General features: G+C 40.3%; 2 protein-coding genes across 3 annotated transcripts in view; one reads left to right on the top strand and one right to left on the bottom strand.

Annotated features, from left to right (window-relative positions):
- The window catches only part of PPP4R2 (protein phosphatase 4 regulatory subunit 2), a 411,406-nt gene that overhangs the window by 248,745 nt on the left and 148,895 nt on the right, over window positions 1-13,766 (bottom strand). The gene's annotated exons all lie outside the window — the stretch shown is intronic.
- SHQ1 (SHQ1, H/ACA ribonucleoprotein assembly factor) overlaps window positions 1-13,766 on the top strand; it is a 110,898-nt gene that overhangs the window by 52,249 nt on the left and 44,883 nt on the right. For both annotated transcript variants that reach the window (XM_049640883.1, XM_049640884.1), the window contains exon 10: window positions 6,333-6,453. In XM_049640883.1, coding sequence (XP_049496840.1) covers window positions 6,333-6,453 — 121 coding nt within the window. The remainder of the gene's footprint in view (window positions 1-6,332; window positions 6,454-13,766) is intronic.

Here is a 13,766-nt window from a genome sequence, read left to right as displayed (position 1 = left end):
TAACAATACATGTAATTCTAAGAACTAACAATGTTTAAAAAACTGGCACAGGATTATAAATTGTGCTCAAAATAGTAACTCTTATTGCTTCATACGTGTTTCTTACTACAACTCCCAAATGCAAGAGCCTAAATAGCTATATGCGGAATTTGAGAATAAAAAAAAAAAACCCCGATAAAATGGATTGAAAAGCTTTCTTAAAGCTGAATTTAATGTATGTTTGTGTTAATTGTTAGGGACTTGACTTTAAGCTACTTCCTAACAGGGCCTGGTATTGAAGCAAATTACCACACTTTGATTCTCTTAATTTTGATTAATTTGACACCATTACCCTATCATCCCTTTTTATGGTTAATAATCTATGAAAATTAATGTTAGAAGTAATTCATAAGTTATCCCTCCTGATAATGTGGTCTCATCAAAATCCCAGCAATCTAACTGATATCTACTCAGTTGTGCATTTTAAGATGATAGCATTGTTGGCTTTTATTTTGAGATGATTTTATAAATAAATACCAAGCAGTGTTTCCCTTCAAGTATTCCCAGTAACTACCTCTTTTTCCTTTACTCTGATTGGCCTCTTGTCTTGTGTAGCTCAAAACTCTAAAGGGTAGAACTAGATACTCAGAAAACAACAGCCATATAGTAGCTGTAATGTATCAGTAGTTGAAAAGAAATTTAGGTCTTACTATATAGAGTTAGCAATTGATAGTTTTTTCTTTTGCTGACTTTTAGCCAGCAAAAAAAAAAAAAAAAAAAAAAAAAAAAAAAATCCACTATTCTGATAATCTCTTAGTGATGGGAGCCCTGTCTTTTAAGTGCTTACAACCATGAGCTGGTCTGTCGGTAAGACATTATTGCCAAACCTGATCTATTAATAGGGAGATTTCAAGTAGCCAGTGTCTTCTAGTTTAGAATAGCTTAGTCTTGTTTCTCTTTTAAGATCTATAAACCTGAAATGCCACATATGTCAGAACAGGAAAACACTGCTCTTAGTTTACCTACTGTTTAAAGGAAAGCTGGAGAATGAGTAGCCAGAGAATGTGTTAAATACTGTTCACTGCCCACCTGCTTGTTGACTGGCATCCCTGTTTTCTTTATGTTTCTCTTTGTTGCTATTGTGCATTTTTCCTGAGGTAAAACGTTCATGGCCCTTGTCATTTATAATACCAAGATACTGATTTTAAACTGCCTTCACAAATGAACAAGAGATCTTGGTCCCAGAAGCCTTTCTTCCATGGTTACTGTTGGCTTAAGGAAAGACCACATCTATCTGGAGAATCCCTAACTCTCTGGAGATACAACATCTTGGAGAGGCCTGTTAGGGCATTGCTGTAGTGACAGTAGTTACTGTGGTTACTGTGCAAAGCACCTTCTTTTTTTTTCCTGCTTTGGACCAGGCAGCGAACTAGCTGAAAATGGTCAATTTTCTCCAGTCCCGTTCAGCAGAAAAAATGTTCTCAGACTGAGGCCTGAGAAGTTTTTTTATACCTGTATGCTCTGTGATGAGCCCACAACTGGGTGAAGCCCCTCAGGAGCCAGGTACTTTGAGTCCCCAAAGGCTTCTGGCCACTGGTCCTGTCACAGCTTGGAGCAAGGCCAGTTTTTTTCTTTGCTGATATCTGTTAGATAAGTGGTTGACAACCTGAGAGAAAGCAGTCAATACAACAGAGACAGAAAAAACCTGCAAGCTTCCTGAATCTCTTGGCTGTGTGGCTGTAGTCTGTGGTGGTTTAGTGGGAACAAAAGAGATCAAGTATGACCTTGGGGTAACAATACACATTGTTGGGGAGAGGATAATTTAAATGTGCTTATTGTTCTAGATTGTCAACTGCCAGTAGCCCAGTTCTCTTTTACCTTTTTTTGTCACACAGCTTACCGTGAAAATACTTTGAATGAGACCTGCAGTGACAACACGGCTTTTGGGGAACGCACAACTTTTCTTTTCAAAACTGCCTTGCATGTGATTTTCTAAAATTACCTGATCTAAATGTTGCCTCTCTGTGGTTCAAAACTACAACTTAAAGAAAATTTAAATATGAATTAAAACTTTTTAGCATTCTTGCCACTATTTCAAGGGTTGGCTGTGTGGCCAAGTGTGTCTAACTTTTTGTTAAATAAATGTTTATTGTGGAGAAGCTTGAAAACGGGAAAGTTTAAAGCAGCAGCAACAACTGTATGTAATCCCACATGTAAAACAGTGGTGGGCACACACAGGCACTTAGATATGTTCAGTGAATGTAGAGACAAACTGTAATATGATTCAAGTGTATATATGTTTAAGGGTTTTTTTCTATGTGTATTTGCCTTTGTTTTTTTTAAAGAAAGTAGGGATTAAAACATGCAGGTACAATGTAACTTCTCTTTAAAAAAAAAAAGATTATTGGGGCGCCTGGGTGGCGCAGTCGGTTAAGCGTCCGACTTCAGCCAGGTCACGATCTCGCGGTCCGTGAGTTCGAGCCCTGCGTCAGGCTCTGGGCTGATGGCTCGGAGCCTGGAGCCTGTTTCCGATTCTGTGTCTCCCTCTCTCTGACCCTCCACCGTTCATGCTCTGTCTCTCTCTGTCCCAAAAATAAATAAAAAACGTTGGAAAAAAAAAAAAGATTATTTTTGACATTTCTTGTATTATTATTCTTCTGTGATAATGAAGATGTGAATTTGCCCATGGCCCTTAGCAGGGGGGCAACCTTACTTTAGGCATCTCTCCTAACAGAAGCTATAGAATTTCATTAGGGGAGTGGTTGCTATGGATTTTCATTAAATACATGACCTTAGTAAAATCTTAGTAAAAATCCTTGGAGTCAGGCCTCTTATCCTTGCACAGCTGTGTCTAGGCCTGCGCACCTCATCCTTAGGACACCTGTCTCCCCATCCCTGGTTGCACTCTTCTTCCCAACTCACCTGCCTACTCTCCCCATTTCCCATCTGCTCCAGTCTAATGATCTTTTCTTGTTGTTCCCTGAATCTACCCCATTTTATGTCTCCTTTCTGCTCCATTTCACACCATCCTTCAAGCCAGTGCATCTCCCATTTTTCCCATTTTACTTCACTTGCTGAATTATTTACTGTGAGGTCTTGCTCCAAATCCTGCATTTTTTTTTAAGTTTACTTATTTTCAGAGAGAGAGAACACAAGGGGGGAAGAAACGGGGGAGGGGTGGTAGAGAGAGAATCTCAATAAGGCTCTGCACTGTCAGCACAGAGCCTGATGCGGGGCTCCAACTCCCAAACCATGAGATCATGACTTGAGCCAAAATCAAGAGTTGGTCTCTTAACCTGCTAAGCCACCCAGGCGCTGTCTCCGCCTCCCCCCCCCCCCCCAAATCCTGCACTTTCTATTAATCGGCTTGACAGTATTCTGGGGTGTCACACTGTAGAAGGGCTTTTGTAAATTTAAAGTAAATACTTTTTCGTTTCTGATTTCGGGGTGTGTGTGTGTCTGTTTTTGGTAAAGATACATGGTTAACTTTTTAAAACTTTCAGTTGGTAGTTATAAAAGTAAACTCCTTCTCCCTGGACCCCTGCCCCCCATAAAAGAGAGAGAAAGAAAGTAAGAAATTGGCATATGCTTACCCTGACATTTTCTTCTCTGTGGCAATTAAAACTGTTTGAGAAATCCTTAGACTTTAGGGGCGCCTGGGTGCCTCAGTCATTTTAGCCTCTGACTCTTGATTTCAGCCTAGGTCACGATCTCCTGGTTTGTGGGATCAAGCCCTGCATGGAGCTCTGTACTTAGAGTGGAGCCTGCTTAAGATTCTCTCTCTGCCCTTCCCCCCTCATGTTCTCTCTCTCTCTCTCTCTCTCTCACATAAACATTAAAACACATTCTTACACTTTAGTTAGTTCTCGATTTTTTTTCTTCTTGGGTTAATGTGGCTAACTTGGTTTCATCACTTCTGTGAGTTTTGATTGTATTTCGTGCCTCCTGTCATCAAACTGTGCATACAGCATTACATAGGCATGTAATGAAAATAGGCCTACCGTGGGGGGATTCACATGAGTCATTTGATATAGTTAATCTGGGCCACTCTGATATATCACAGTTCTGGCCGTGACTTAGCCAAATATAGTTTTAGGCCTTCAAAGTATTTGTTTCTCTTACCCACTTGAGCATTGAGGTTTTTATTGGCATTCTTCCCATCTGCACGTGAGGAAGCCACATAGTTAAAATTTTTGAATAAGTGACGGCTCCTGCTTTGAACGTACTATTTAACTCCTGAGTAATAAAAGTGTGCTGTAGACGGAGTGGGCCACGAACGTATGGGTAGTGTAGCACGGTGGCTCACTGCAAGCTGATGAGTTCAGAATTTGGATCCTGTGAATACCTTATCAACCTTGAGCCTCAAGTTCTGCTTCTGTGAAATGAGCAGGGGGGCTGTGGGGAGAATCATCTCTTTCTTTTCCACATTCCTTTGCAGGGTTCAGTAAAGAGCTCTGAAGACTAGGAAGTGAGCCGAGGCTCCCTGAAGGGTGAAGTCTTAATGCTAGGCCGTGAAGGCAGGCTGAGATGTTATTCATTGGAGTGGATTAGAAAAGGCATGGCAGGTGTGGGAGCCAGTTGAGCACAGGACTTTGAAAGCATGTACAGAGAGGGGACTTGAGGAAAGCAGTGCATAAAAAAGTGTGTCAGAGGTCTAGAAGGACAGTCTGGAATGCAAGGGAGGAGGAGGAAGATATTATAATCCAGGCATGAGGTGTTGAGAGTACAGGTGAGGATAATTGCCCAGGGAGTTGTGGGGAAAGGGCAGCTACAAGGGCATATCCAGGAAGAATCCTCAGGGCTGGTGTGTGGTGCTGTGGATGAGAGGAATTGCAAGGGTGTAAGGCACGTGAGAACTGTGTCATTCATTCATTCACTCATTCTTAAGATACTGAAATTGACAGTCTGCTGCTCCAAGGTTCTGTTCTAGGTATTGGGGACTAATCCCTAAATAAAACAGAAGTCCCTGCTCTTTTGAAGTGTATTTTCTGGTGTTAATTGTGTTAAAATTTTAGTGGCAGCAATTTTGGCACCTTGAGATGTCATTATCTAGCTCATGATTCTTTTATCCTGTCTAAAAGTCAACTGGGAAATGTCGATGAAAGCATATCCAATATCTTCAGGAAATCAATAGACAGTATTTTTATGTTTCAGGACTGTAAAGATATGAATGGAACTGTTAAACTGAAAATGCTGTATTTTACTGATCAGAGGAGGTGGGGCTACTATACATTTAGTAATTTGCCTCATAGTTTACACATTTCAGGGAATGTCATGAAGTTGGGACACCTAGGGACTTGTTGTTGAGTTGTCAAAGGTTCCTTTGGTAAGCTTTTGGTGGCGTTAAAACTAGGTTCATTCACTAACCAGGAGGAAGTAATTAGATTGAACAAGACTTTAGTACTTGAAGGCTTTTTTCCAAGAGATTTTGTCAGCTTATTTTTGAATGAGTGCTGTGATATTTTAGTTTTCAGCCTCAATTTTCCTCAGTTCTTTAAGGTGAAAAAATTTTAAGCTAATACCAGATAACTCCTTGACAAAAAATGTTGACATAAGAAATAAAGAGGCTTAAAAACCAGAATATAATTTTTCATGGTGTTTTGAAAGCTTGAATTAGAAGAACATTTTATAATTAAAACTATGGTGCCTTTAAATATTCATTTAGTTTGGAGAACTTTCCTTGTACCTAGTTGTATTTCATAGTGTTTTTATGGTAACCACAGTTAATCTGCTATAGAAATAGAGCATAAGAATTACTCATAATTCTTTTTTTTAATGTTTGTTTATTTTTGAGAGAAAAAGACAGAGAGAGAGAGGGCGGGGGGAGAGACAGAGATTGAGAGGAGGATGGGCAGAGAGAGGGAGACACAGAATCCTAAGCAGGCTCCAGGCTCTGAGCTGTCAGCACAGAGCCTGATGTGGGGCTCTTAATCCCTCTCTCTCAGTTTGTAGCATGCACCCTGAAAGAGCACCTACTTTTCAGGAGAGAGGGAGAGAGAGAATCCCAAGCAGGATCTACACTGTCTGCACAGAGCCCCATGTGGAGCTTGAACTCATAAACCGTAAGATCATGACCTGAGCCCAAGTTGGATGCTCGACCAACTGAGCTGAGCCCCCCCCCTCCCCCGCAGGTGCTCCTACTCATAATTCTTAATGAAGGAAATAAAGAGCTTTGGGCTTTATAGTACTGATAAGATTTTATGCAATAAAGGAGTGTTAAAAATATTCTAGAAACATGGTTAAGTTTCTTAACTGATATATGTATGTTACCTTGCAGTATCTGATTTTCTCAGTTTAAGATAATCAAATGTTTTTTCTTATGAATGACTTGATTTTTTAAAAATTTCCTTTAGGTAAAAGTGCAGTTTTAAAATGTCTACTGGATGTTCACAAAATTTTTCAGGAAAATGACCCAGCTTACATTCTGAATGATCTCTACATCTCAGACTACTGTGTGTGGATTCAGAAAGCCAAGTAAGTTTTGAGTTACTTATGAATTTTACATGCCCCCATTTCTGGAATACCTCCTGACCCAGGAGGAAGAAAATGAAATAGCTTGGGAGACAAGTTGTAATGAAAAAGAATACCCCATCTAGATACCAAATGCTTTAAAAAGTGACTAGATCAACATGGGGAGCTTGGCGAATTGGCCTTGGGAAAGGTACAGATGGTAAAAATTTTACTGGAAAACATGGTTATAGCCTAGAAAGTAGATGTGAGAACAGACAGTTCTGATTGGTTGTGGCTATGCTATTGACTGTCCAATATGAAATCTCAAGATTTCGTACGTGGGTGTCCAGACTTGTGTCTTTGGTGTACTCACAGTGGGCTATGAGTGTGTGTGTATGCATGTGGGGGCACCTTGTGCAAACTCCATTAAGACACCAGCCTAATCAGCCGTCATCCTGGTGAGAGTTGTACACTCCTTGGCGAACCACTGGCTTACAGAATCTGTTACACAGAGTATAAAAAGTACAACCTTCAATGCTTCATGTGATGATTCTTGGTAACACAGGTATCTACGGGTCTGAACTCTCACAAATAGGCTCCTTGCACATGGTATGTAAGATTTTAAAAAAGCGTTTACCATTTCCTCCCTCAGAGGGAGTTTAATAAGTTTATTAAGTTTAAAAGGAGGTGAGCTTTTAGGGTACCTGGGTGGCTCATTTGGTTAGGCATCCAACTCTTGACTTCGGCTCAGGTCATGATCTCACGGTTCATGAGTTTGAGCCCTGCATCTGGCTCACTGCTGTCAGTGCAGAGCCCACTTTGGATCCTCTGTTTCCTGTCTCTCACTGCCCCTCCCCTACTTGCTTCCTGTCTCTGTCTTAAATAAAAATAAACTTAAAAACTGAACTTTTGTGAAGAGGTTCAACAGATGTATGCAAATTAACCATTTCAGTAGCAGGAGACGATTAACTGAGAGCATACAAACAGAGCTGTTGATGAGAACGCTTCTTACGGGTTATGGGGAATGGTGGCACAGTATCACTTGTGACTTAGAAGAAAAACAGCCACGACAGTTGTACTGTTGCTGTGATTGGTAAATGAGTGCTTTAGCATGCCTTTAATGCCTGTTTTGAGTGAGCCATTATATAGAATTCACTTTTGGCCTCTGTTCACGGGGAAGCAGCCCTAATGCCGAGTGAGATGAGAAAACCTTGTGGCCATACCTGTGGTCGGGAAAAGCTGACGATCTGCTCAGCATAACGCCTAATACCATACAGCAGGTGGTGGTGGTGTCTGTGGTGGAAATCTCAATGGCTCCAGATGGAGAATTGCATCTTTGACCCCTGAGGTCATCATGGCGTGTCATCACTCCCGTTTGATCCTCCTGCTAATTGAGCTTGTCAGGTACCCTGCTGCCATTTCCTGTTGTTTTCATAATAAAATTAAATTGAAATAGTCTATTTGTGTGGGTTTAGATTTTTCTTGTTCCCTTCAGGGTGAGGATTTTATAAACATGCAGTGAGCACTGAGGTTTGTTGTGAGGATCCCATTTCTAGGAGTGCCTCCTTTCTCTATGGCATTCCTCATTAACTAGAGAAAAGATTGTGTTCCATTAAAGTAGAAGGGCATGTGCCCCTGTGTGCATGTGGGGATTACCACACCTCCTTGCGCTTAAAAAATCCTTTTTCCCTTGGTTTTAAGTTGCAGGAAATGAAATGAAATTCTTATCTTCCTAATAATTGTTATGATAATACTAATTTTTTCAAAGAGATAATGGATTGGGAAATGAGACAGGAGAGGGATACCAGCAGGAGCTCTTCAAATTACTTTTTTTTTTTTTTAATGTTTATTTATTTTGAGAGAGGGGGGGAGAGACAGCCAAGCAGACAGAGAATCTCAAGCAGGCCCTGAACTGACAGCATGGAGCCCAACGTGGGGCTTGAACCCATGAACCTTGAGATCATGAACTGAGCCAAAATCAAGAGTCTGATGCTAATTGACTGAGCCACCCAGGTGCCCCTCTTCAGATTACTTTGGAAAAGAATTTTTTAAAATTATTTATTTATTATTTGAGAGATAGAGTGTGAATGGGGGAGGGGCAAAGACAGAGGGAGAATCCGAAGCAGACTCCAGGCTCTGGGTGGTCAGCACAGAGCCCAATGCAGTGCTCGAACTCACGGATCGTGAGATCGTGACCTGAGCCGAAGTCTGATGTTGAACCGACTGAGCCACCCAGGCACCCTAGAAAAATTTTTTGGACTTGACCAATTTGACCATAACTTTCCTTTCCCTAAACAGGCTGTATTGTTTTCACTTTGTGTGTTACATTTTAACTCTAGTTGAATCTGGCTATTTTTTTCTTTCTCTTGAAATAATACATTTGTTCATTTACCTGATTTTTATTCAGTTTTCTGATTTAATCCTTAATTTTTCAAGCGTAACATAATTGAGGTTCCATGGTCATCTTTACCCTGAACTGTCTTGGCTCTAAATCATTTATACTATAGTGAATGTTCATGATTTCCATAACTAATTTCTTCCTCACCATTCATCTTCTGGTTTATTTCTTTCCCATAGGGTTTATCAGTGAGATCTTGCACCCTATTTTTATGTTTTAAAATAGTTCTGTATTTTCTTTAATTTCTATTCGATGATTTTGATTATAAAGACTGAAATTTTATTTACAATATCAGACAAGTGCTAAATTCTAATGAACACAAAGAACAGCATTTCATTTTTATAGTCTGACATTCACTTTGGCAAAAACTTGTTGGAACTGGGTTGCGAAGTCATTCTTATATTCAATTAATAAAGTTAGGATAACAGTTATCCTGCATTTTGCTTTATACTGTGTAGTTCTTTTTCCTTGTGATGCCTTTGTCTTGTAGAGCATGTTTGCAGATTTTCAAAACTGAAGGTCCTATATTCTTATTCTGCGTTAAAGTCTGCAAATTATCTTTCTGAAAAGGAACACCCCCTGCCATCCTTCACTGTAAGCGTCATTGGAAGTTTCGAGAATGGTGGTCACTGCAGCAAATGCTCCCTGGGTGGCAGCATGAGGAAGTGATTTGCTTGAAGTCATGTAGCATCTCTGAGATAGGTGTGTGATAGTGTCAGAGTTTCTGGATCTGGATTTCATGTTTTCCCAGCTATGCCTTGTAGATAACCAGTTTGTCTTTACCCATGGCATGTGAGGGGAAAATGCCAGAAGACACAAGTTCTCCATTTAGAGAGCTTTTTCTATTGGAAGAGGAGTTAATGACTCACTCATCTTCCTCCTAGATGTTCCCTTAGCTTTTGGTTTAAGATCATGTAGGCATATTTCACGCCTGCCTCATTTTGTAGTAATTGTAGTGCTTATCTCTTTCCCCTTCTACAATTTTAAAGTCCATGTGAATGAGCATCTCTCTGGGCCTGTCAAAGTCCTTGGGAGCACAGTAGGTTTTTGTTGAATTGAATGGTACTCAGTACAGCCAGTTAAATGAGTATTTTTCATCGTTTAAAAAAAAAAGAAAAAAGCATAGCACTCTAAAAACTATGCATTGGCTCTTACTTATTTTAATTGACATTTCCAGCTACATTCAGTGGATTTTCCCTTCCTTGATTTCTTTCCTGGTGGGCTTCCTTAGCAGTAGCAGGGATTGTTCTGACCCTCTGAGAGTTTACACCCTTTTATATAAACGTGGATAGAAAAGCATGAGCTGTAGTGTATGTGCCAGTTCTTTCTTTTCATTGGCGGCAATGCTTGAGCAAGTTACTTTCGTCAGTTTATCTAATGTAGCCAATGTTAGTATTTTAGTATTTCCTCTATTTTCCAGTGCATTTTTAAACCATTGGAAGTAATAGTGCACATGTCATTTTGTAACTTGTTTTCTCTTTATAATAGTACCCTATGAGTAATTTTCCTTTACCACATAATATCCATAGCATAGTATGTTTTTTAAACAATTTGTTTCTCATTGTAAAAGGAGTATGCACCCACTGAAGAAAATGTGATAGTGCATGGTTTTAATGCATGGTATATTTTGAAACAGGGGGTCAAGTAGGGTATTATTTTGTTGTTGCTACGTGGAGAAATTTTGGTTGCTTCTTTTTAAAAAACTGAAATTAAAATCTAAAATCTTGGGTGTCTTTCAGTCTCAGTTTGAGCTAGTCATGAAGGTCTTAAATCATACTTTTTCTAATATAGTTTTTTTAAGGTAGTTGGTTATGGAGAAAAGAACAAAAACGTCTTTGAGGAAATGAACCACTTTGCGTCGAACTGATAGTTTACTCTGCTTTATACACTTGGTCCATTTATCTTTTCACTTCTTTTTAGCATACTTTGCCCGCCAGATCTTACTTTGTGGCCCTTGGGACACTAATATGGAAAGTTTTTAGAGGGAAACTGTTCTACCACTGAATCATTGTATCTTATTTGATAAATCCTGGACCTCAGTTTCCTCAGTTGTAAATGAACATAAGCCATTTCAGCCCTGAAATCTTAAAATTCTAGAAAACTTAGGACCTCATCATTGCTTTATACTGTTTCACCTGCTTCCTCTGTGTATGTGCTTTGGTAGGGGATAGGTTATGCTCCTGAGAATAGCACAGATCTCTTCCTTTTGGCTCTCTCTTGTTCTTGGTTCACCTGTCAAAAGTCATGGGCATGGGGGTAACTCAAATGCCAAGGTTGAACGTTAACATTGAGTGTAAAAGTGGAATTACTTATTTTTTCAGCCACTAATTATTGAGCCTTACTATATGCTAGGTCCTGAGGTGGGCGATGGGGATACTGTGGTGAACGAGAGGCACACCATCTTAAAGCTGATCTTGTAGTGGGGAGTACAGATGTAAGGGGAACACAGTGCTGTAGCCTGATAGTGGCTGTAGTGGGGAAGCAAGGATGCTGTGGAAGCACTTAGGAAGCCACATGTTTAGCCTTGGAATAGAGGAAACAGCTTCTGGAAGGAACAGTTGAAGCTGAGAGCTGAAAGACGAGTAAGAGTTGGTCAGATGCAGCCGGGGAAGCTGGGGCAAAAAGTATTTCAGACAGTAGGGACAGAAGAATATGACTCTTTTAGAGAGCTCAAAAGCTCAGTATGGATGGATCACAGTATAGGCATGAGAGGGAAGAAATGAGGCCAAGGAGTTCATGTGGAGCCTTGGCCACTTGAAGATGCTTGGACTTTGTCCTGGGAGAGTACAGGGTGACTGAAGAGGTTAAGCCATACAGTGTCTGATGTGATGAGATTCAGATTCTGGGAAGAGCCATCAGGTCCCCTTCCAGGGAATGAACTGAGTGGGGCAGAGCTCAGACTCAAGACTGAAGTCCTCATCAGGATGTGGGTGATGCTGGCAAAAGGTGTGGACTAAGCCAGGGGAGTGAGCAGGGAAGGAGACTGGTGGTCATATTTGAGAGGTGGATGAGCCAGGACTTAGTAATGATGGGATGTGAGGGGAGAGGGAGAAGCGGAAGCATCAAAGAGAAGATCCAGACTTTGACTTGGCCAGTTAACTGGGCCATTTGAAGTGTATTTGCTGAAATTAAATAATAGTGGAGAGAGGGTGTAGGTTGGAAAGGAAGAGAGAGGGAGGGAACATGTCGATTTGAGGTCTCTAAGGAATATCTGTGAGGAAGTAGTCAGGAACATTTGGATCACAGCTGGAAAATATATATGGAAGAGAGTTTGGACAAAGAAGGGATCTACGTAGCAAAACATAAAAAACGGTATCTAGTTGCATAGTACTATTACACATATGAATATAATAATAATCAGGAATGGATCCGTTCCAAGCTGGGAAAATAACATCATGCAGAGGAGTAGATGAGTAAAACATGTAAGTAACATGATGAACAGATTTCCTGGTTGTAGCTATGGTGTGTTGGAAGGGTGAGAACGGATGTAAGGCTTTTTTGCATTTAGATCAGTTTTATCTGTCCTCATAGTATCTCTTTATTACTGAATAAGAGAGTTCACAGTTAGCTTGGGGTCGTAGTGTTTTGGTAATAGAACCACATTTGAAATCCTTATTTCTCCCATTTGGTTACACAAGAGAAACCCACTCAGACTTTTATAGTAAACATAGCAACTTTGTTAGGAGGCTCTAGGTTATCTTCTGGAACCCAGGTGCAGGGAGTACAGCTGGACTTCATGAGCTCAAGTGATGAAGAAGTAACAGCAGTCAGCTTACTCTCTGGTGACGTGTGGTCTCTCGTGTTGCTTCCTCATGGAGGTCGCTGCCACCCTTCTCTTTTGATGCATATGGGCGAGAATGCTGTTTCCGCAGCTGAGTTCATGTGTACCTAGTTTCAGTAAAGGTAAACTACGAGTCCCTTGCTTGTAATTCCAAGGGAGGAGGAATGGTGGGCCCAGCCACGAGTCAGTGTCTTCCTGGTCTAATTGCCTTGGTCACAGTGGGCATGGGGTAGGGATGCTCCGTAAGGCGGTACACGCAGGACATTGGGGCCCACTTTGTCACTAGTGGCATTTTGGAGAGGGATGCATGTGGGGCATGCGGACACCTTAAGAGACACTGCTGTAATTCCATGATGCAGTTCTGAGCCATAGCTGAGGAAGAACCCTAACACTTTACCGTCACCCATGTCACCGATAGTCATAATAAAGGTACAGTGTTGCAGGTGATTTCAGGGGTCTGTTAAATTCAGGCATACCACATAATAATCAGACACTCTAGGTGGTTTTACTTTTGTATGGGAAGTTACTTCTGTGATAAATGGTAAAATGTTAAGTGTTACATGAGCTGCTAATGATTAGCATATAGAAATTTCAAGAAACAGTTGTGCATAATTTCAAGCAAGTTAAACCTCTCTTGAATTGAAATCATTCTTGGTAAGGTGCTTATTCTGGCATGTCAAGTTGCTCTTTGGTTTTACTGTTTATTTTTAATTAAATCCACAAATTCATCCTGGATGGGAGTGGGTTTTATCTCTATAAGAAAAGATTAGTGCATGCCAATATTCATTCACTTGTATGCCTTCTGTGGGGTTTCATATGGAAAGGATTTACTTAATGGTTCTTTACCTTATCACCAGTAGTTCAGCAGTGCCCACTGGGGACTGTAGCTCTTCATTAGACTTCTCTTACAAGAAATGTGCCAATAAATCATAGGATTATGAATGTTCCTACAGATTTCAGACTAAAATAACTCTTTGTATAGATACCAATGCTCTCTGCAACTATGTGTATTGAGAAAACTAGCAAAAGAATTCTGTACCTGAATGTTAAAGTTTTGTGGCTTTTTTTTTTATTGTAGTTGTTTTGCTTATTATGTTTTTCTTGCTTGTAAATTTTTTTTTTAATGTTTCTTTCTTTTTGAAGGAGAGAGAGACAGAG

Source organism: Panthera uncia, chromosome A2, assembly GCF_023721935.1.
Source record: "Panthera uncia isolate 11264 chromosome A2, Puncia_PCG_1.0, whole genome shotgun sequence".
NCBI lineage: Eukaryota > Metazoa > Chordata > Mammalia > Carnivora > Felidae > Panthera > Panthera uncia.
This window is presented reverse-complemented; position numbering and strand designations above follow the sequence as displayed.